The 22,723-nt window shown below is 30.5% G+C and overlaps 3 protein-coding genes across 5 annotated transcripts; 1 reads left to right on the forward strand and 2 right to left on the reverse strand.

Moving 5' to 3' along the window:
- Nucleotides 1-1,288: 1,288 nt before the first annotated feature.
- Nucleotides 1,289-4,586, reverse strand: unc-45 (unc-45 myosin chaperone). Of its 3 annotated transcripts, none has more exons than XM_047064213.2 (2): nucleotides 4,395-4,586; nucleotides 1,289-4,332 (listed from the first exon to the last, which is right to left on the reverse strand). In XM_047064213.2, the coding sequence occupies exon 2, from the start codon at nucleotides 4,082-4,084 to the stop codon at nucleotides 1,460-1,462; it is 2,625 nt and encodes an 874-aa protein (XP_046920169.2). In that variant the 5' UTR covers nucleotides 4,085-4,332; nucleotides 4,395-4,586; the 3' UTR covers nucleotides 1,289-1,459. The 3 variants fall into 3 exon arrangements, with proteins under 3 accessions (XP_046920169.2, XP_046920170.2, XP_046920171.2); XM_047064214.2 differs by having other exon boundaries at nucleotides 1,289-4,335; nucleotides 4,395-4,581; XM_047064215.2 differs by having other exon boundaries at nucleotides 1,289-4,294; nucleotides 4,395-4,535.
- Nucleotides 4,587-4,624: 38 nt separating this feature from the next.
- On the forward strand, nucleotides 4,625-7,137 carry LOC124500174 (uncharacterized). The gene is made up of 3 exons (XM_047064216.2): nucleotides 4,625-4,868; nucleotides 4,931-5,051; nucleotides 5,113-7,137. The coding sequence occupies exons 1-3, from the start codon at nucleotides 4,731-4,733 to the stop codon at nucleotides 6,885-6,887; spliced, it is 2,034 nt and encodes a 677-aa protein (XP_046920172.2). The 5' UTR covers nucleotides 4,625-4,730; the 3' UTR covers nucleotides 6,888-7,137.
- LOC124500180 (uncharacterized) lies at nucleotides 7,059-22,648 on the reverse strand. Its single transcript, XM_047064222.2, has 3 exons — nucleotides 20,579-22,648; nucleotides 8,384-8,545; nucleotides 7,059-8,302 (listed from the first exon to the last, which is right to left on the reverse strand). Exons 1-3 carry the CDS (start codon nucleotides 22,182-22,184, stop codon nucleotides 7,962-7,964), a joined length of 2,109 nt encoding a protein of 702 aa, XP_046920178.2. The 5' UTR covers nucleotides 22,185-22,648; the 3' UTR covers nucleotides 7,059-7,961.
- Nucleotides 22,649-22,723: the final 75 nt, after the last annotated feature.

Consider the following 22,723-nt stretch of genomic DNA (forward strand, 5'->3'; position numbering starts at 1 on the left):
CATCATAACGTCATTCTATGATTATAAAAAAACAACACATAGGACAAACATTATTATGACGCAATTTATATGAACAGTTTATTTCATGTCGGTGTGTGTGTGTGTGTGTTTTGAATCGATTTCAATGTATTGCACACACACACACACACACAAGGCCAGATTCTTCATTCTTTCCTTGAGTCTTTTGATGCATTGCATGTTGGAAATATTCTCATCATCTTTCTGGATTTTCTATTCTCTTTATATTATTATCAATAATAATGATGATGATGATGATGACAAGTTTGAATTCTTCATTATTCTTGATTATTATTATCATCATCATCATCATTAATATTTATGAATGAAATATTTATATTTCTTATCCATATTGATCTTGATCAACAAATTTATGTACATTAGAGGCCAAAAAAACATGATTCGTTTTTTAGTCAAAAATTTATTATTCTCCTTACCGAAACAAAAACAAATCTGATCATTTTTATTTTTCATTCAAACTGGTGTGTGTGGTATATTGTTGTATTGTGTTTTCCCGGTAAAGCTTCTTTTTTTTCCGACTTTTCAATTGTTCAACGACCTAATTATTTTATATTCTCCAACATAGTTCAAACATATGATCATCACCATCATCTAGTAAGATTAAATGGATGTCGATGATGGTGGTCGCAAAGATAATCGACGATGATAATGGTGAAAAATATCAGAGAAAATAGCCGTAATCATAATGATTAGAGGTTCAAGATATCTAAACCAATGGGATTATTATTAAAGTGCAAGTGTAAAAATTGAATCTCGATGAAAGTCTGGTATTGTACCGAGCAAATGAAGACCACCATTTTTGGTCTATTTTTGACATCATTTTAAGCATTTGAAATTGACAACATGAAAAATTTAAATGCGCCAAATTTAGCTATGATGGAAACCTTTAGACATACAGTGATGTCTCGAATGAATGACATTTTTTTCTAAAACATTCCATTTAAAATCTCTTGCAATATTCTTCCCGTGTAATCATGAATTTTAACTCAATTATCGAGATTCATAAAGGAATGTCAACAATTTTTACTAGGGGGGCAATACATCTTTATGTTGTCCAAATGTGTTGGTTTTTAAGAATAGTGCAGTTATGAAATTCATATATCGTGGCATTTGCAGTTTTAAAAAAATAGTTTCTTTCTCCATTAGCAGATGGCGACACGTATAACCATAATCTGCTTCTAAAAAAAAATTCAAAAAGATAAGTATTGGAATATTCTATACTCACCACTGATTTCGAAATCAAAAATGAAACAGAATATTTAGCATCGCCTTTATTGGAATTTAATTTAAATTCTTAATCAATTTTTTTAATGCTCAATATTAATTATTTTGAACTGAAATGACAAATTCTTTTAAAAAATTGAGTTTAATTGGATAAATAAATCGAATAAAATAAATATATGTTAGCTGTTAAGAATTATTAAAGTTCACGTTCAACATCTTCACCGGTTTCTTGTTGTAGATTTAAATTTTCAATATGTTTAATCAATTTGAGTTGTTCTGCACGTTTCAATGATGCTTTAGCAATTTCTTTGACCGTATCGTTTGTTTCGATGATACCCGGTTGTGTGATGGCCATTAAAATTTCTAATATTGGAGATTCGATAATTTTTCGTGCACAATTTCCATTTGATGAAATCATGTTGTGTACAATGACAACACCACGGTGTTGTAATTCCGGATATTTACTTGAAATTAGTTGCATTAAATATTGTTGCCATTCTTTAGCATCAAGAATTTTTTGACACGATTTCTTAGAAATAGATGTTAGCATTGCTAAAGCACCAGCTGCAGCGGATGCAGTATCCAGATCGTCATCACCACAAAGAATAACAAAATATTTTACGCGATCATTATCGCCTTCAAACAATTTTACAATAGAATCGGCAAGAATCAGATTCGCGATGCATTGTGTCGATGATCTTTTGAGCATTTGATGATCTTCATAGATGAATTGTTCAATACTAGAGTAACCACCATCTTTAATAATACGATTCCGTAATTGGACACTCATTTGAGCAAGATTTGTTAGTGCCATTAGTGATTCGAAATTTTGTAAGGCACTACATTCCGGATGTAAAAGTTCCATGATTGGTCCAACAACTTCTAACGCTCTTTGTCCTGGAAAAACAAGACTTGGATCATTAGTGATGGCTATTCGTGCTATTGCTTGTGCTGCAAGACGTTTCCCAGTCAACATATTATTCTCCAAGGCTAAACGAATCAATACACGAACACCACCTTCCTGTACGACATAACCACGCAAATTAACATGTTCACAGATAGCATTGAATACACGACAAATCATTTCGCGGCTAGTTTTCGCTTGAGTTTTCGATAAAGCAACTAAGGCCGAAGTGACATGGTGTTCGGCCAAAATTTTACATCGTGCATCTACATATTGTTTCGCATCCAATACATGTTCTTCAGGTACATGTTGTTTGGCGAATTTAGCCAATTCAATCATTTCCGGTATAATTTCTTGTTTTTCATAACTATTCGTTATATTGACAAATGTTGTGACGACACCAAACAAGCAGGATAATTCGCCACTTTTACCAAGTTCAATCAATTGTTCTAATGATTTCAGATCCTTACACAATGCTTCTTTAACATCGGCATTCAATGAAAGATATGCTATCCCTTCAGCAGCCCATTTTCTTATGTCTTCTGGTTTGTTTTGATGATCTGGAGATTTACCGCCAATTTCCAAAAGATCACAGCATGCTTTATATAACTCCATAGTCGATTCATCCGATATTACACGAGTGGATGCATCGGTACCACCCACTGAACCAAGTTTACAAAGGCCAACCAGGGCCCTAACTTTGATTTTTGGATTATTCGATCGGAATAATGCCTTCAGTATACCCATTCCTTCACGTGCAATTGTCTCGCTTTTATCTTTTTTAACCGTAGCAGCTATTAAAGCTTCAGCAGCAACACATTGTTGAACTACATCATCGGAATTAGCCATAGCAAGCATCATTTCAACAATACCAACTTGTGTTAGACAATGATTACCGGCATCGATCGGGCCATTTAAAAGAGCTGTAATTGCTGCTGTTGCACGAACTTTACTTTCAATATTTGGACCTCGAAGATGATCATTCATAAATTGCATCATTTGCGTACGAAATTCTTCACGTGATTTATCACAATCCATACAATTGTAAATTTTTTCCAATACTAATGCAACATGTGTTCGGGTATCGGCAGTGATCGGCATACTACTTTCATATCGAACTTCAACTAATTCGCTGGCAACTTCCAATAATTTGGATAAGCCATTTCCTTTGATCAATTTTTTACCCCAATCAATGGCTTCCGGATCAACATTGACCATCAATAATTCAAATAGACAATCACGACATTTGGCCGACATCATGCGTTGATTGATTCGTTGAAATAATGATGCCATTATTGTATCGATATGTTGTTCATATTTTTTTGCTTTTTCTTTGTCAATTTTTTGGTTTTCTTTGGCACTAAAACCACTGAAGTGAGTGAGCATACCTTGAATGGCACTTTGGGAAGCGATAAGAAATTCATCATTTTTCTCTCGTGACATTATTTCGATTATGAAATCAATTCCAATGCTTGAATAGACGAGTTGAGCTGATTCCATACTTGAACCAATAATCTGTGCCAGAACACGGACTAAACCCATACGAATATCGTACAATACTTTGGGATTCTTTAGCAACGACACAAGCAAGTCGAATCCTTTTTGTTCGATAAATAATTTTCGGCCACTATTTTCTCGAACTAAAGCGATAAGATTATTTGCAGCACCAATACGTTTGTCATCATCTTCGGTTTCATCTTTTAAATATTGTATTGTCTTTTTCATACGATTTTCGGTCGAATTCGCTTCTTGTGATAGTTTTTGTATTTTTTCATTTAATCTTCGTAAGGTTTCAATCACTTCTTTATCATTCGGATCCATTCGTTGTAGGTATAAGGCACATTTGAAAGATTCACCAAGATTTTCCTGAGCTTCCATTTGACGACATCGTTGCCACAATGATTCTTTATCAGACATTTTTTAAAAATATTCTTCACAATTTGATAATTCACAAACAAAATTTTGAAAAAAATAAGTCAGAACTCGATTCTGGACCTTTTTATAAAAATTTTCGGTGATTACAAATATAGAAAATTAGCACTCGATAATGGACAGAAAACTTCGAGATTATTCGGGAATACACCAAAATGTTGATAAACGTGGATATTGCTGCGTGGTATGGCTCAACTATAGTTGTAAAAGTGGAAAAACAACTATTTTTAGCTCTGCTGCATCAAATATAGAATGGTTAATAATAAAAGTAGGATTAATTTTTGGCTCAACATACCGCTCATAGTAAATACTGCTGGAAAAGATGTTATTTTTCTTAGCCAATGAACTAATTTATTTTTTTCTTATTCCAATATATATGATAAATAAGACAAGAAGCCAAAAATTGTAAAACAAGTTTTGTGTTTGAAATATTCGAATGCTGAAGACATATGATTTTGACAGAATTTGCCGTCCGTATAGAACGTTATGCATTGATTTTTTTTGAACAAAAAAGGCTGCCGTCATGGAAACCATTTCTATAGATGAGGGAAAAGGAAAAATGCTGTAATTTTCTAAACAAAACAATTGATTTTGTACGATTCTTGCAATCCAGTTTTAAAGACAGAAAAAAATGTCTCAAGAAAAAATCAATCAACGTTTGATAAAATCAAACATTGATCAATTAAGCAAAATAGTGAAAAGACCGGCTGTCACCGAAAAGATATTATCACGTCCACCATTTCGATTCATATTCGATCTGACTACAATGGTTTGAATAATATTTGTTGTTATTGTTATCTTTAATCCTAAACTATTTCTATTTGCAAAAAGATCATCAAAACAACTGGATATCTTCGTGGTCTTTATAGTGAAGAGGAATTCAATTTCGATAATGTCAATGCCAATAAAGAGAGAAAAATGGCATTCCTGGACAAACTAATCGATGTGATTGGTAAAAAATAATGTTTCATTGTATGGTGACATTTAAATTAATTTTTGATTCGTTTTTAAAGGTTTGATCAATGGTAAAACAATTGATTGTAAATCGGCTAAAATCGTTGCAGGAGTAGAAGTGGAAAAAACTAATAAACTTCTCAATGAATTCGCTAAATGTGTGTTGGATAAGAAATCATTTCTAGAATCAGTGGAAAAGGTTCGCAAAGGATCAAAAAATACGATCGATAAGGTGGACAATAATAAAGAAAAAATGACTACAAAAGCCGTTACCGATGTCAATGATGGAAAAATCAAATCTAAAAATACTAAACCAATTACTAAGCCAACAACTAAAGCCACTGCGGCTGGAAAAACTAAACAACCAAGCCAGCAAGAAAGAAAATCAACAAATGCCAAGACAGCCGAATCGCCAAAGAATGAAATTGAAAAACCAAATATCAAAAGAAAAGAATCCATTGATGAAATATACAAAAATCAGATTGAAGCGCAAGAAGAAAACACAGAGGAACTTACAATTGATTCTGAATTAGAAATTGTAGGTAAAGAAAATGAGAATCGTCGTCCATCAACGACAACTAAAACAGACATTCAAAATCGTGATGAAATGAAAATGCAGGAAAACGATCAAGTTGACATCAAAACACAGGCTGTAATGGATGATCTTGATGATGTGTTAGGACAATTATCATCATTAGATAATGTTAACAATAATGACAACAATCCTTCACTGATGAATGTACCACAAATCATGGATGAAGAATTGCCAGTAACGAATGATGATCACGATAGTGGACAGAATTCAATTGACAAGGAATTTGAGAAAAATTTCTCATCTACCGAGAATAATCGATTGAAAGAATCAATTGTCGGTATTGCACGGAATCATAATGAAGATATCTCTACCGTAAAACAAACAGAGCCTCCGGTCATCGAATCGATCGCTATTCATCCGAAATTAAATGATTTATCGTCATCAAAAGTCATCACTAATAATAAAGAAATTCAATCGAATCGGCCAAAAAATCGTGAAAATTCTAATAATGATCTGAATAATAATGTTAATACATTGGAGAAATCAGTGGCCGATATCAATAATCGTATCAAATCCAGTGCAGCAACTAGATCGGCTCGACCAAAAAGCTCAAGGCCAGCTCCTCCTCGTGTAATGACCGCATCCCGATCTCGATTAAGTCAATTAATGGAAAATCGTACAGAGCAATTAGAATCGGAAAGTACGACGACAAATGCAAATGTTTGGATACCCGAAACTGTGGATGACGAATCGGATGAATTTTTGATAAGTTCACAGAAGCTTCAAGATTCATTTCTAACGATGGATTCAAACAATCGTGATCAAAAGACTGGTGATGCTGATATTGGCCAAGAAGAATTCGAAAGTAAAGGTCATCTTGTGCAGCAATTAATGGCAACAAAAAATGAGCTCGAAGGACAGATTAAAGATCTTAATCTTGAATCCAATAAATCATATAATCAACAATCAGCGACAATGATTGATGATACAAATCAATTAAAGAATCAGATACAATCATTGTGTCAATCGATTGGAACGTTGACGAAAGCGATGGGCTATCTTCATGAAGATGTTGAACCAATGTTGAATGAACTGGTAAAATGGCAAACGGAATTTGAAACTAACAATAAAATCATAATGAAGATTCGTGCCGAAATGAATAGCGATTTGGAACCGTTACGTAAAGAATTGGAGCAAACCGAAAGACAAGTCGATGATTTTGGTGATCAAATTCGTATGACTAAAGCGAATGTATTTCGTAATGAACAAATTATTTCTAATTTGATCCATTCGGTTTGAATGATGATTACTACATGATGACAATGTTTACCATAAAAACAAATAGATACATGCTATATTTACAAGATTCGGGCGTCGGCTATAATTGCTACCCATTTGTTGAGTTTATTCACCCACATTCTTGTTTTCAATTAATTAGATAAATCGAATGGATACATTGTAACCCCGTTACACAGAAATTGTAAATTTTTATTAGAAGGGAAAACACAAGAACTCCACAAAATACAAATATATCACCATTTAACAACAATAAGATGCATTGACCATTTGCAATTGATACACTCGCTGTTGTTTCTTTCTACACAGTTAATTATGTTGGATTCGATGCGAAAACAAAACAAAAAAATCAAAATTCTCTAATGATTTTCAATCGACCGTCGTTTTGTTTTTATATCGGTGTGATTGTCAATGTCCATTTAGGTTATCATATTGCTCTTCAACCATTCACGAATAATGATCAGCCTCTTATCAATATTGGTTTTATTTTTTCTTGGTCCGAAACTTTCTTTTTTTCTGTTGAAATTTTTTCGCGAATACGATTCATTCTGACCTGACAAACAACAATGACAACTATTTGGAATTGAACAAAAAAATCGGTCAATTGCATTTGTCCGTTGACGATAAATTTGGCATGATGATGAAACGATGTTGTTCAATTAGTTTAATGGTTTTTTGTTGCAGTTGTGGAATTTTTCATTCAGTTTTTTTTGGCATAGAGAAAAAGAAAACAAAAATTTTGCAACAAAATTCTTCTTAGTTGTAAATTTTGATTAATTATCTTCATCCTTTTGATCGTTTTCATAGATTTTTTCTCACTGATGTCTGTATCAATCAATGATGGTTGATGAAATATTTTTTTTTATTTGTATATGCTCGAATGAATGTCAATGTCATCATTGTTGCTTTTCAACAACAAAATTATGTCCACATTTTTTTTTGTTTAGGAGGTGAAAAAAAAGTTTAATCAAAAAAGAGGAGAGAAAATTTACAGAAATTTTTTTCCGAAAATTGAAGCGAAATTTATGTCAGTGACTGTATACAATAATGACAATGATGATAAAATGAATCATCATATCAGCCGTTTTCATTTTCATTTGTTCGATAAATATTTTTATTATCAGCAGAACAATGTTCGTCAATTTGTGTCATTCCATTCTTTGGTATTGTTGTTGTCGTTGCTGTTTGTTTTCCGGTTATTGATTGATCATGACGATTAATGATTGTTTTTTCACGAACATTCATCAATTTACCACTTGACATGTGTTGCTGCTGATGGTGATGACTATAAGTTGAACAATACATCTGTCGTGTTGTTCCACGATGGTCGAATTGATTGAAAACAGATGGACAAAATGTCCTTACGAATGTATCATGAAATGCCTGACGAAATCGTACGGACATGATTGAATATAATACTGATTATTATTTAAAAAAAAAAGAAAAAGAAAAAATCATTAACGAATGGAAAGAATTATTTATGAAAACTTATAACTTACTGGGATTGATTGTCGCACTTAGATAATATGTCACACCAGAAATATAAGTCAACAATGTGAATGCAATCGTCTCATAATCGGATGGATTTTTCACATAGATTGCCATCAAACGTTGTGCATGAAATGGAGCGAAACATATGAAAAATGCCACGACAACGGCAGCTAAAAGATGGAAAAATTAGATGAATAATTATTCAATTATCATATCAATGTCAGCTGATTCTAAAGTAAACATAATTATTTATTTGAACATCGAATGATTCATTCATATTTTATCTAATTGTGTCGGCATTTCTGGTGAATATAATGAATTATTATATTATCGATTTTTCATTGAAAAATATTGATTTTGTCAAAAGAAAATTATTTGAGAAATTTTCATTCACATGATAATAGTGGAAATAAATTGAATATAAATATAAAGATAAAGATAATGTTATCAATCGGAAAACACGCATAAGAATGAATGAATCCTGGATGCACAATTATATTTTTTCATAATCATCATTATATTATTAAGAATTATTTGCTTTAAACTAATGTTAGTAAATTATTAGTTTCGATTCTGAAACGATACAACATAAAAATGAAGATTGATATTTCATTGTTGTCCCTTTTTAAAAAAGGATGTAATTCTAACCATTTGGAAAGAGAAAGGATAAGGAAAACAAACTATGTGAAATGAGTGTATGATTTTCAAATATATTATTACTAGCATAGTAATACTAGGTATTAACAAAAAAAATTCACCATTCATTCAGACATGCAATATTCGAATTTTGTTTTCTACAGAATACAGGATTCATTCAATGGTGGTTAATTCCATTAATTGGACAAATGAAATTGTGGCAAGTAAATGAACCTAATAAATTCAACAAAAATATTTGAAGTATTATCATCCACATTTTCGATCAAAATAAAAAACAGTGCACGTATTTCATTAAAGAATCCTTAACGACCGAAAAAATAGGGCAAAAAAATTAATCTTTACCATCATCGATCGATCGATCGATGTCATGTTCGATTTCGACTTTATATGAAAGCATGGAGAAAAAATTCCATTTGACGATTCGATTTACAATTGTTTACTGTCAAACAAAACATTGCCAAATTCCTACATTCTCATTCTCATCATCATCCATTTTTTTGTCGCAATTCAATCAGCCAAAACGATTGCAAATTGTGTCCATGGAACGAAATGAAATAACTTTCTTCTCTTTTACTCGTCACAAGAGAGATGTCGATTGGCGTTTTGTTTTATCTTTTTTCACTCGTTCAAATTGAAAATTACTGGAATCTAAGTAGTATACACTTGTGTTAGTTTAAATTACTACACTACTTCTACCATTGCTATTATCACAGGAGAACATTGAAGGAATTAGAAAATGCTTTTCAATCGGGGAGCTTAATGATAATAATCATATAATCATTATGATTTGATGGCTGTATTAAATGATAATAAAGAACAAGAAAAAAAAATTGAAATCCGATTGCAAAAAAGAATTAAATCATGCGAAAGGATAATAAAAGAACCACGTATCATTTCTATTAAATTACAAATTAAAACTGGTGAACTACGCGATTAGCATTGGATGAAGAGAGAAAAAAAATTAATAACCAAGAAAAGGATTGTTTCATTTCCTCAATTAGTGGATGGAAATTTCATGAATATGCCAATCACGAATAACAAACATCATCAATATAGATTGTTTATGTTATTTTCAATGGCAAATTGTGAATCATTTTTGTTTCATCAATGAATTGCGTTCAATCTGATTGATTGAATGGATCGATTTAAATAGAGGAGAAAAAATAAAATCTATCATTTTGGATGATTTGATGTACAATTGTTCACTGTAATAGACACAAACAACAATAGATATCTGTCAAACATTTTATTTTTAGCCCATAAACAAGTACATCAATTTAAATTCTATCGATGCGTAATAAAACGAACCAAAAGAGAAAAACAATAAGCCCATCCGTTTAAATTGACACAAACGGTTTTTTCTCTCCAAAATGGTTTGTCATTTGTATAGAAATCACCGTGGTAGCCAAAAAAAAGAGAATAAATTTAACAAAGAAAAAAAAATTCAAATAAAGAATTTCACACTACTATATGATATTCAGACATATGCGAATATTGAAATCGATTTGATTACAATTTTGGTAAATAAGATATCTAAACAACCAAATTCAATGGCGAATTCAATCAAAACCAAACCGACTGTGTTTGGTCATTATTTTATTTTATCTTTGCACATTCATTTTACTCATCATAATGATATCATATCACAAATCCTTTTAGTTGGATCACAATCATAATCATCTTCTTGGTATTTATTTTCGGCCATGTCTAAATAACCATCACACATAACATAAGATTTGTTTCATCGATTTGTTTTCAATCGGTCAAAGAAAATTACATCCGTTTTATAGAAATCGTTCGGCATTGACATAATGTTTTTTGTTTGTTTGTTCGTTTTGTTTTGGTTGCTGGTTATATCATCATATTGATCGAAATTACGGCTGAAAAAAAACAAAGGGAATTTATCGCTCTGCGATCACCAATATCATCATCAAAAAGTCATTTGGTTTCCGAATGTTAATAATAATAGGAATCTTTGAATTTTATGAAAGTTTTTTCTTTTATCTTAATCCCTTTTTCGTTTATTTTCACAGAAGAAACATTTGAAAAAACCATTGACCAATCGTATGATTGTGTCTGTAGAAGAGAGCGAAAACAAAATTCAAATTCTTTGCAAAAGAATTTTTTTTTCACTCGTTATCGAAGAAAATTATAGTGAAATCATATCAATATGTGAATGGTAGAACCTGAAATCTTTTGTTCCATTGAATTTTAAGAATGGTGAAGCAAAAAATTGATTCATTTTTTAGATATATTCCACACACACACACACACATTTACGTATAATGATATAAAATTTAAATTCTCAAACACACATTTTAGAATTGAAATTGTCGAGAAAGAGAAAAAAGTAGTTTTCTAATGCAAATATCGTATCGTTGTGGTGATTTGTTAGACGGAAACTCTATATTTAAGAAGGAAAAGACAGAAAAATATCTCATTTTCTTAAAGAATTTTCGAAATTCACAAGGAACCAAGGAAACTGGTTAGTGATTTTTTTTTTGTTTCCGTTCTTACTGGTTTTTCACAGGGATTGACACACACACACACACACGCAAATAGAAAAACATTATCATCAATTAATATGTCATGTTCTTAGATAAAACTTGGCCAATAGATAAATTCTATTTTCACATTCTTGTTTATACTTGAAATGAATGCCATGGCAGCCAAGTAAAATCATCAATGTTCGATCAACAAAAATACATGTTTTATATGAACTCTAAAAACAAAGTTTCCAATGATGATGACAATGATAGGCTATAAGGGTTGCCTTGGTTCCCAAGAATTCTATTCATTGATTGCATAAGTGTGTGTCTATGAACGAAAGTGATTTTATACTTTCAACCGTAACAACTAAATCATCATCATCAACATATTCTCTCACAAACATGAGAAAATCTAGTTGCTAAAAACTTTTGCGAATTACGTGTCAAGAATTCACAATTTCTTTAAAAAAAACACGAAATAGAAATAACAATTTTTGAAAAATTTTCCATTCTCATAGTCATCATCATTGTGGTCGATTTAGTTGAAAACTATGAAACGAAAAGAAGAAAATCAATAAAGAATTCCTATAATTAATCAATTTTTTCAAATAAAACAAAAAAAATTGTCTATTCATGATTAGTGACAAAAGAAATTTATTTCCACAAATAAAATCCCAGAAAATGTCTGATAAACATAATGTAATAATCTCGAAGACTTTTCGTGATACAAATTGATAAACATTAAGGTTGTACATTGTTGTTATTGTCAAGCAAAAACAAAAGAAATTCAGATCCTAGATAATTCTAATGATGAAATCCTCACGACTATCTTTTTGAATAGAATTTAAGAAATTATTAGATAAAAAAGGAAATTACGGTATGTGACTCGATGCAAACAACAATTCATTAGCCAAATTGATGATGTATTTGATCGGAATTCGATAAACTAAATCCTAAAGTGCTGTAATAATAATAATATTTTTATTTTTGTTGAATTTTTCGACCAACATTGAAAAACAATTTGATCACGATCTTTCAATAGTTGAGATTCATACAACTTGAATTACTAACGGGATCGGCCGCAAACTATTAGTACAGTCGTCAGTCATTGTGCCAAATGGATCGGAGTCTTTTGTTGCGCTTTCATTTCATAAGATTTACGATTAATATTTTTTTTTTTTTTTTGGTTTATATTGATACACACACACACACATTGATCATTTATGAATTATTGGTTAGCTTATCATGGGCAAATGGTCAACAAAGACATGGAGACATTAACTAGCATTATTTTTTATGATTATTGATGGATTGAACATTTTGAGATCAATTGAATCGAATCGAATCAATTGGAAAAAGCTCAAAAGATCAAATAACTCAATGATTTATAATAAATGGCTGCTATATGTGTGTGTGTTTTGTTATGTGACAATCAAATTAATTTTTGGTTTTTTTTGCAATTGGATTCGTGAAATCATGTTTTCTAAATGACTAATCCATGGAATAATTCAAATTATTATTATGATGATAAAATTTTCTTAATAACAAAAATTTAAAATATTTCAGATGATGTTGATAAAACCATAGAAACGGTTTAAATCGATTTTTTCGCATTCAATTCTTCCAACAGCCATTAAGAATGAACATGTTTTTTTTCATTTTTGCATTTAAAATATGCAAAATTCTGACACACCACCAAAATCAGGCCCGAATTGAATTTATCGCAAACGGAAATGTGAAAAAGAATTTGAATCGATCGAAAATCAACCAGAATATTTGAGTAATTTTTGTGCGTCGATCAAAATTGTTTTTCTTATAGATTTGATTCGATCGGAAGAACAAAATAAATCGAAATCGTCGTAGGGCTGAATTATGATTGATTTTTTTTCATTTCAAACTTTTTTTGATACCGTTTCCAAATCATAGAAAAAACAATGAGAAAAAAATACCTTAAATCTTATGATTAATGACACCATACATTCTTGGGGCGGCCCTATTGTAAATCAGGACATTTATTTTTTTCTGCAAGAAATCAAGAACTTATTCAACTTGATAGTAACTGTCATCATGATAATCATAGTATTCATTGAAATTCAAATCGTTACAATACAATATCCACTGAAAAACAGACAATCTATCAACCAACAAAGGAAAAACTTTCATCATCATCCAAGTATTGGCCATCATCGAACAAACAAAACGAAATTCTTATCATCCATTTTGACGAGTTATGTTCGCTTATCTTCATCATCATCATCGTCATCATAATCATTCAAAGTTTGTTTTATCGAATGATTGGACAAATTCAGAATCACAGTGTGTATTTGAAATGTGTCCGAAAAATTTCAAATACCATTACCGAACAACATAGCTATTTGAGATGCGAGATCGACATATTATGACAAACTATTTATAACTAAGTTTGAATGAAAGAATCCAAACGGACAAAAATTCTCTCGAGATCTGAAGAGACCAAGCAAAAAAAAAACATTAACATTAACATGAATAAAAATAGAGATTTGGAAATTTATTGGCATCCAACGTTTCGATCATCCTCATCATCATTTATTTCATTATTACTGAATAATTTCAATGATCAATGAACAGCAAACACTTAGCGAAATGTGAAATGTCCTTCAAAATTGTTATCCACCAGAAAAGTCAATGTCAAATTCTTCATCTTCTTTCGCCGTTATCGAATGAATGTCTATGATGTTCAGTGAGGCAAAAAAAATAACTGACAATAATTCAATGATATCGTATCATTTAATGTTAAGATTTCCCGTGTGTATGTGTGTGTGCGTATGTGGAATATCAAGATTTAACAACGAATATTCAATGAAGTAAAAAATAGCCATTTAAGAAAATGAAAATTGCGTTCACATAATGATTATGACGAATGAAAAGAGTTTTATTCAAAAAAAAAAATTCAATTTTTCTTTTTTTTTCTTGTCATTTGCATATTCCTAACTGATGAGTTAAAGAATAAAACATTAGTTTTATTACACATGTAAAATATTTTAATTCATTTACATAATAACCAATCATCAAAATTTCGATGACAATCATGAAATGTTCACCTGAGAATTGATCATAAAATTATGATAATTGAAATTTTTCAAAATTAAAATGATTGAAAAAAAATTTAAGGAAGAATCACAATGTCAACACTTAATAATAAAATGGGTCGAAAAGTAAGTCAACATAACAATGACGAGATATGATGATTTTGAATTTCAATTTCAAATTTCTTATTTATTTTAAATTTTGATTCAATAAAAAACTATTGTCAAATTCATTTTACGCAACGGAATATCAATAACAATAACAATAACAAAGAATAAATATTAAATTAAAATAAAAAATATAAAATATTTGAATAATTGATTAGAAAAAAAGTGAAGCATAAAATAAAAAAAAAGGAAAAACATACACAAAACATACAAGTTTGTAACCAGAATTCAATTTATATTCATAATTCAATTAAATTACGTCATATTCCGGAAACGTTTCACAATCACAACAGCATCAACGTGTAATGATTATGATATATGTTATATATGTTATATTCTTCTTAAAATCATCATTATAAATAAATTTATTATTATTAATTGATTAACTTAATAATGAAAAAATCAGATCCTCATAATTGAATTAATATAAATCCTGTCAAACACATTTCTGTATATAAAATTGAAAACCGATCATATCGAGAGAAAGTGATAGAAAAAAATGAAATTAATAACACACCAAGTGAGTGAGCGTAGGCATTAAGTGTGATCGGAACAAAATAGATATTTCAAATCGAATTGGATAAATAATATATTGTATTGTATTGCATTGTATTGTATTTTTTCTCTCATCTTTTGTTTGTTCACGATTCTGTTTCCATTTCGTCCAAGTTCTCATTATTATTTAACACACACACACACACACGCACCCACACACAAACGCCAAGACATAGTAATAGACCAAATGGACATGATGGCGAATAATGACCCATCATGAAAATGGCCGTTACAATCATCATAATGGTAACAATAATAAAATGTATCATATAAATGTTTTGCTGAAATATATATAAAAAACATAATTCCTATGTAACGCATACGACAAAATATATGATGAAGATGATTGAAAAAATATTGTCACACATATACACACACACACAATATATATATAATGTACGATATGAGCAAGCAAGTAATCATCATCATCATCAATGATGAAATCAGGCAAAAAACGAAGAAATATGGTTATGGGTTAGACATCTGTAATAGTAGCTATGTTTAAATCGACACACATAAACACAATGACATGAATTCTCTGACTGTTGGCAAAAAAAAAAAATTCTATAAACCTGTATCATAATTTTTTTCCTTTGATTTTAGAAATATTAAAGAAACCATTAAATCACTCACACTAAAATGTAGTATAATGTGATTGGAAAAAAAAGTTTCAAGAAAACATATATTTGGAATCAATATAAGGTCACATACTTTTTTTTGTTTGATTGAAAATCGACTAGTTGATCCAAGTGTTTAGATGAATGAAACACATATACACACAAATCAAATCAAAAGAGCAAATACAATTGTTTTTTTTTGCCTGCTACTCCATAATAGTTAATGAATATAAGTATATATGGCCTCTTTTGATGTTATAAGTAGCGATAGAATAGAAAACGATTTTAACAGTTGAAAAATTTGTTCTCAAATCAAAGATAGAGTTATAGACTTTAAAGTGGCTTCGACTGGCCTTTTCTTTTCAAATTCTTTACTGTTTCTTTATATCTCAATCTTTTTGTTGCCATCATCATCATTTTAAATAAATCAATTTAAATTCATTTCACAATTTTTTTTTCAACATGTTTCAAACAAAAAACTATTGTTCATTGCGTTTTTTTTTTGCGTTGAATTAGAAATCAATTCATTATGATTCAACTAGGCAGCAAGAAAAATGGCTCCATCGGGAATCAATCGTTGATAGTACAAATAGAGAAAAAATGAGAAATTTTAATGAGAAATGTAGAATCTTTTTAGATGATTATAACGTCAAGAAAATTTCTAACACAACAGATTTTATCAGTTCTTTTTATGTGTGTTTATAAACGCTAGATCGCTTTTACCAAAAAAATAGTTGCAAAATAAATAGTATGAAAATGGGAAAATTTAATCGAAAAAAATATTCAGAATAAAGATTCTAATTTGATTATAGAATTGATTGCTACATCCGGATGTTACAATGAAAAAAAAATCGATCAACCAAATATTTAATCATATGTTGAAAAATGGCTAAACTGATTGACTAAAAAAATGTTAAGCATCCACGTGAAAGATAAATTATGATAAGAAAAAAAAGAATTCATATTCACGTGCACATAATCGAAATAATGAATAAAAAAGTTCAAAGCTTCCTATCGATCAAATCCATGATCTAAATTAAGATAATGGAAATAAGATGTTTACACGTAACTTGAACATCAATGATAATCCAACACACTAAACAATGTTATTATGATCAGGACAGCTGCTACTTGATTTTGAAAAGGATTGCCAAAACCAAAATTACCACCTAATGATAATGATGACACATTTGTACATCTCTCTGGTTATTCATAACATGTAAAATGATTCGAAAACACACACGCACACACACATATTGAACATGATCAGACCTCACGTGAATGAAAAGAAGACAAGATACTAAAACCAAAAAATAATCATAAAGTAATAATAACAGCAAAATCTACAACAGGATCCAAGATTATTTTTTTCTTTTTTTGCCAGATAGGATATGAATAGCAACATTGATAGGCTAAAAAGTATTTTGTATCATAAATCATTGTCGATACCAATGGATGATACATACACATAAATAACAGACAGAAAATTGTTCAACAACAATGTATGTATGAATGAAATGAATTCATGGCCAACATTGGCGAGTGAACAACAACAATCCGAATATAACGAGAACAACGTTTTTTTTCTTTTTTTTGTGGATTCCAAGTTTCAGAGTATAGTCTACCCTATCAATAATGATCACTGAATTGTATCATATCCCACATAACATTCATTCATTCATCCATATAGATGAATGAAAGATGAATTCTTTTTCTTGTTTTGATTATTATTTGGCTACTTCTTGAATTCAAATGGAACAAAAAAAAAGTATGATATGGATAGAATAAAAAGCAAAAAAGCCATCATCATTGATAATAATGGAATCACACACACACAGACACAGACACAGACAAATCACACATTGGACATCAATAGGCTATTCTATTGTTAGATATTATATAAAATATATCTATAGGATCAAAATGGAATGATGGAGAAAGAGAGAAAAAAAAGTAATGAAGAATAAAATCTACAGTCACAGTAGCAAGAATGATTTCTAACTTTGCATGGAATGGATTCAGTATTGATTGTGTTACAGTATTTTGACCACCATAAACAAAACAATTGTTTTTCACGTTTTCTTCCTCTCATCGCATGATGGTGATGGTGGTCTAATCAAACATTCACAACTATTGTTTTATTTATTTGGTATTATCAACTGAATCACAACGATAATAGAGTCTAATGTTTTTTCACCGAACAATATGAATCATATTTTTTCCCGGTGATCAGTGTTTGCACAGGAAAAAATATGATTATTATTCGTGAATGATACCCATTTTAATTTTTTTCATAGCACCGTTTGATTGATGTCCATCAATCTAATACGGTGATAAACAAAATGATCATCATTATTTAATAATCAGATATAAAATTCTTTCACTTTCCACTATTATTATCATACTTTTAATGAAATGCAAATAGCAATCATATTTATATTCAGTTTAATTACCGCATTTTCGATCATTGGCCTCTTTGATTGACCCTATGATCCAAATTGATGAAAAAAAAACTTGCATTGTCAACAATACATTTATGAAAAATAACCTCACGAAATCTTCATGTGATAAAAAGTTGTTTTTCATAATAATTATTTATCACACACATACACACATATGGAAAATATTGAAATACAAGAACAGAGAAAAAACCATCAACAAAATAAACTAGAATACTATTAGATAACTAAGGGAGACTATGAATATATTATATGGTGGCAACAAAAATAGAATTGCATTGAAAATAAATGAACAACATAGACATTGTTGACGGTGAAATAAAAATATACACAACATGGATAGGATACACCAGTAGACGCAATATATATTTTACAATAGTCCACCATCCGATAACAATAACAACAAAAAAAATTCAAGAATTCAAATCACATTTTTAAACAATATCATTTATGCATAGAAAAAAAAATATGGAGGTAGCGAATGACAAATGAATTTTGCTATTATTATCACTGTATACATGACCATTTCAAATGTGGGAAAAAAATATTGTATACAGCAGGAACCAGAATGTATTATGATTATCATCATCGATATCATAGTAATAATAAAACGTGCATACATAAATATGACGACATTTACCCAATTTGAACAAAAACAAAGCGAATGATATTACGAACATTTTTTGATCTAAACAAGTGGATGACTATTTTCTATCAACAAATAAACATAAATGTTTATTTTTTTGTGATCCGGAATATTTGGGGGACGAAAGTGTAATGAGCTAAGAACAAAAAAAACGCAACGATTTTAAGAAATTTGAAAAATTTCAATTCATTTATATCAGTCAAATGTTTGGTTAGTTTTTCTTTCACTAATGATTCAGTTTGATTTTCATTTTTTTTTCACGCTCATTTTATTCCATTTCTTATCGAATGAAAATTTCCGCTACTCAATTTTCAAATATACAGAATCAAGAAAATAAACACACAACAGAAAAAAAATGATTTAGTTGAATTGAATTATGAAAAAAAAATAATGTCACCATTACTATATTAAGAAGATTATAATTTTAGTGATGATTCGTTCTTCAAATGGTTGAGATGCCATTGCTTCATAATAAATAAAATTTTATATAATGATAATAACAATGTAATGTAATGGAATGGAATGGAATGGCTATAATGTTGACAAATAAAATATAAAAAAAAAATTGAAAATGAAAATCGTTTATCCAAGACGACTTCAGAGATGATGATGTAGATGATGACAAACGTTCCACTTGTCAAATGGTAAAATTTTTGTCCAACAAGAATGCATCGTTTTGTAAAATTTGGTTGATATGGACAAAAAAAAAATTTTTTTTTTTTATTGAAACGACCACAAAAAAATAAACAGCAGAAAGCAAATAATAATTCAGAGGCTTAATTATCACACATCGAGAATGATGATGATGATGATGATGATGACAAATTTAAATCAATAAATAGACTGACAATGACAATTTAGTTGAATAAAAATGGTTTTTTTTCAATTCAATATTCTAGACCAGATGAATTATTCATTGCAAAAAGAAAAAACAAGCAATGCTTTTTTTCGCTTGATTTTTGCAACATAAATTCCCTTCTGGGACAAAGTTAAGTGCTGTATGTGTATCGTAAAATTTTTGTACCGCAACAAAAATCAACTATCGGCAAGAATGTTTAATGTTTTTTTTTTTTCATTGTTGATACAAATTTTTCAACAACAATCTCCGATGATGATGAAGTTGACAAATAGACGTCAATAAATAACAAAAACATTCAAGACAATGAAGAATTTCAATTCACTGCCATAAAATGAATTTGTTCCGAAAAAAATTCATCACATGTAAACAACAATTTTTACTATTCAGAAATTTTGCGAAAAATTTATAACAAATTCATGTTTTTTCTGCTTCAACACAACAACCAAACTATTAGATAGTCACGAAATCACCATATAAACTACCAATAAATTGAAGCAAAGTTAAATAAATGAATGTCTGAAAATTGTATCAAGAGCTTAAACAACGAAAAGCAAAATTTGTTCATGCAAGAATCATCTAGATTCTGGAATATTCTTTGTTTCTGTGTTCATTTACACATCATAGTAAGACGGTGGTTGTTGTATAAGATTATGATAAAAACGGTAAAAAACAAATTTTTTTTACTTACTCAGCATTTTGATGACAGCTCTTCGTTGTGCTAACGAATTACTACTGGATGTTGATGAATTAGATATTGTGCTTGAAGACTTGAATTTAGCAATTTTTTGTCGTCGTAATGATTTATTTGGCTGTCCAATCGTTGTCGGTGTAATCACTAGCGGTGATGATGGTGTTGATGATGATAAGAATGATTGTTGTACATGACTATAACATTTAATGACCTCTGACCCTTTTGTTGTTTCATCGCCAGCATTTGGTTGATTCGAAGATGATGATGACATTGATTCATTCATGTCTTTGATTAATGGCATCGGTCTACATTTACCCTGTTTGAATTTGTTGGAATTTTTCTTACATTCTTTTGCTTGCTCTTTGTTGGATGATTGATCAATTTCGATTGAAATGTTGTCCGCTGTTGTGGTGGCGGTGGCGGCATCAGCAGCTGATGCTAAATGAATGAATCGTTTACTAAGACTTACTGCACGCAAACGTTTTATCGGACGACGACGTAAACGGGCCATATCGGGATTTGCATTTTTTGAGCTCTGTCTCAGTTTAATTCCAATCAATATGTACAAAACAGTGATCCATGTGACAGGAAGAACGAACACAATCAACGAAGATAAGGCAAAAATGTGTTCCTCTAGATATGGAACTGGTCGTTTTATATTACACGCAGCCGATTGTTGTATTGGTATTTGGCCATTTAAATAATCAAAAACGATGCCAAATTGATAGGCAATCGGAGCGGCACATAAAAATCCAAGCATCCATATAATGACAATCAATTTGATTGCACGTGAAAGTTTAGACATTGTATGAGCACGTAATGGATGACATATGGCAATATAACGTTCCATTGTGAATGCTGTTATGGTCAATACAGATGAATTTGTAGATGCTTCGGAGGAAAAACCTCTCAGTATACAAAACGCTTCACCGAATACGTATGGATAACGATACCAGATTTGATAGATTTCCTGGGGTAATCCTAGAACCAATAACAAAAGATCAGAAATGGCCAATGAAAATAGATAATAATTTGTAGCCGTATGCATATAACGATTTCGTGCGATTACCACACAGGTTAGGACATTTCCTATCACACCGGTGACCAATATCAACACATATAGAATTGTCATCGGTATTGTGGTCCAAAGTGGATCGGCAACCAGATCAGGATCCCAGATTGGTTCGGTTGTTGGCGGCGTAGAGGCCATGGACACCGCAACATCTTGATTATTATTATTATCATAAATCAATTGTTTGACAACAGTGGATGAAGATGACACTATCGATGAATAATTCAATGTAGATGGAAAAACTGTTGTTATGAAATTGTTATTGAATAGTGGGCCATCGGATTGTGTTTCCATATCACGTACAATTTGATCCAATATAATCCGTTCAGTCGATATTGCTGATGATGGTGATGATGATGATGATACATTTTGTTGTTGTTGTTGTTGTTCATTATGATTATATTTAATGTGATCGATTGATTGACCTATGATGGGCAGATAATTCACATGTGATTGATATGAATTCAATCGATCGATAAAGAACTGTAAAAAAATATTGTTTGCTGTATCATTGGATGAATCGTGATTCATTTCGTGGTACGAATAAAACAAAAAACAATAGATGATGACTAGCCAACCAATTCGAATTGTCGATTATGGCCAGTCTTTGTTTTCCATCAAATTTTCTTCGTAAAACCCATTACACTAGTTCACATTATATTCGAGTGATGATAACTGGTGGTAAAAAAATCATTCAAATGTGAAATCGATATTTTATATTCCAAAAGCAGTTTGAACACGAATTTCATTGTCGGTTACGGCTGTTGTCGATACGGTTGTTGAATGAAAAATGTCCAACAACAACATCCAGATGCAGAATATATTTATATTGGCCCGCCAAGTCTCGTTTAAGCGCGCATCGTCAAACATGAATGGAGCAAGCGCAAAATTCTTCATCTCTAATTAGCTTAGAAATGTCAAATCATTTTGAGTAGAGAATGAATCAAATTTTAGCTCTCAAACGATGCTAAAAAGCGAAACTTTGTGGCGTGATTGCTCGGTAAAAATAATGCACACATCTATTTGGGGCCTGTCATAATCGACGTTCATTTGAAAATTCAATTTTCAAT

The sequence above is a fragment of the Dermatophagoides farinae genome, chromosome 10, assembly GCF_024713945.1.
Source record: "Dermatophagoides farinae isolate YC_2012a chromosome 10, ASM2471394v1, whole genome shotgun sequence".
In the NCBI taxonomy this organism is placed as follows: Eukaryota; Metazoa; Arthropoda; class Arachnida; order Sarcoptiformes; family Pyroglyphidae; genus Dermatophagoides; species Dermatophagoides farinae.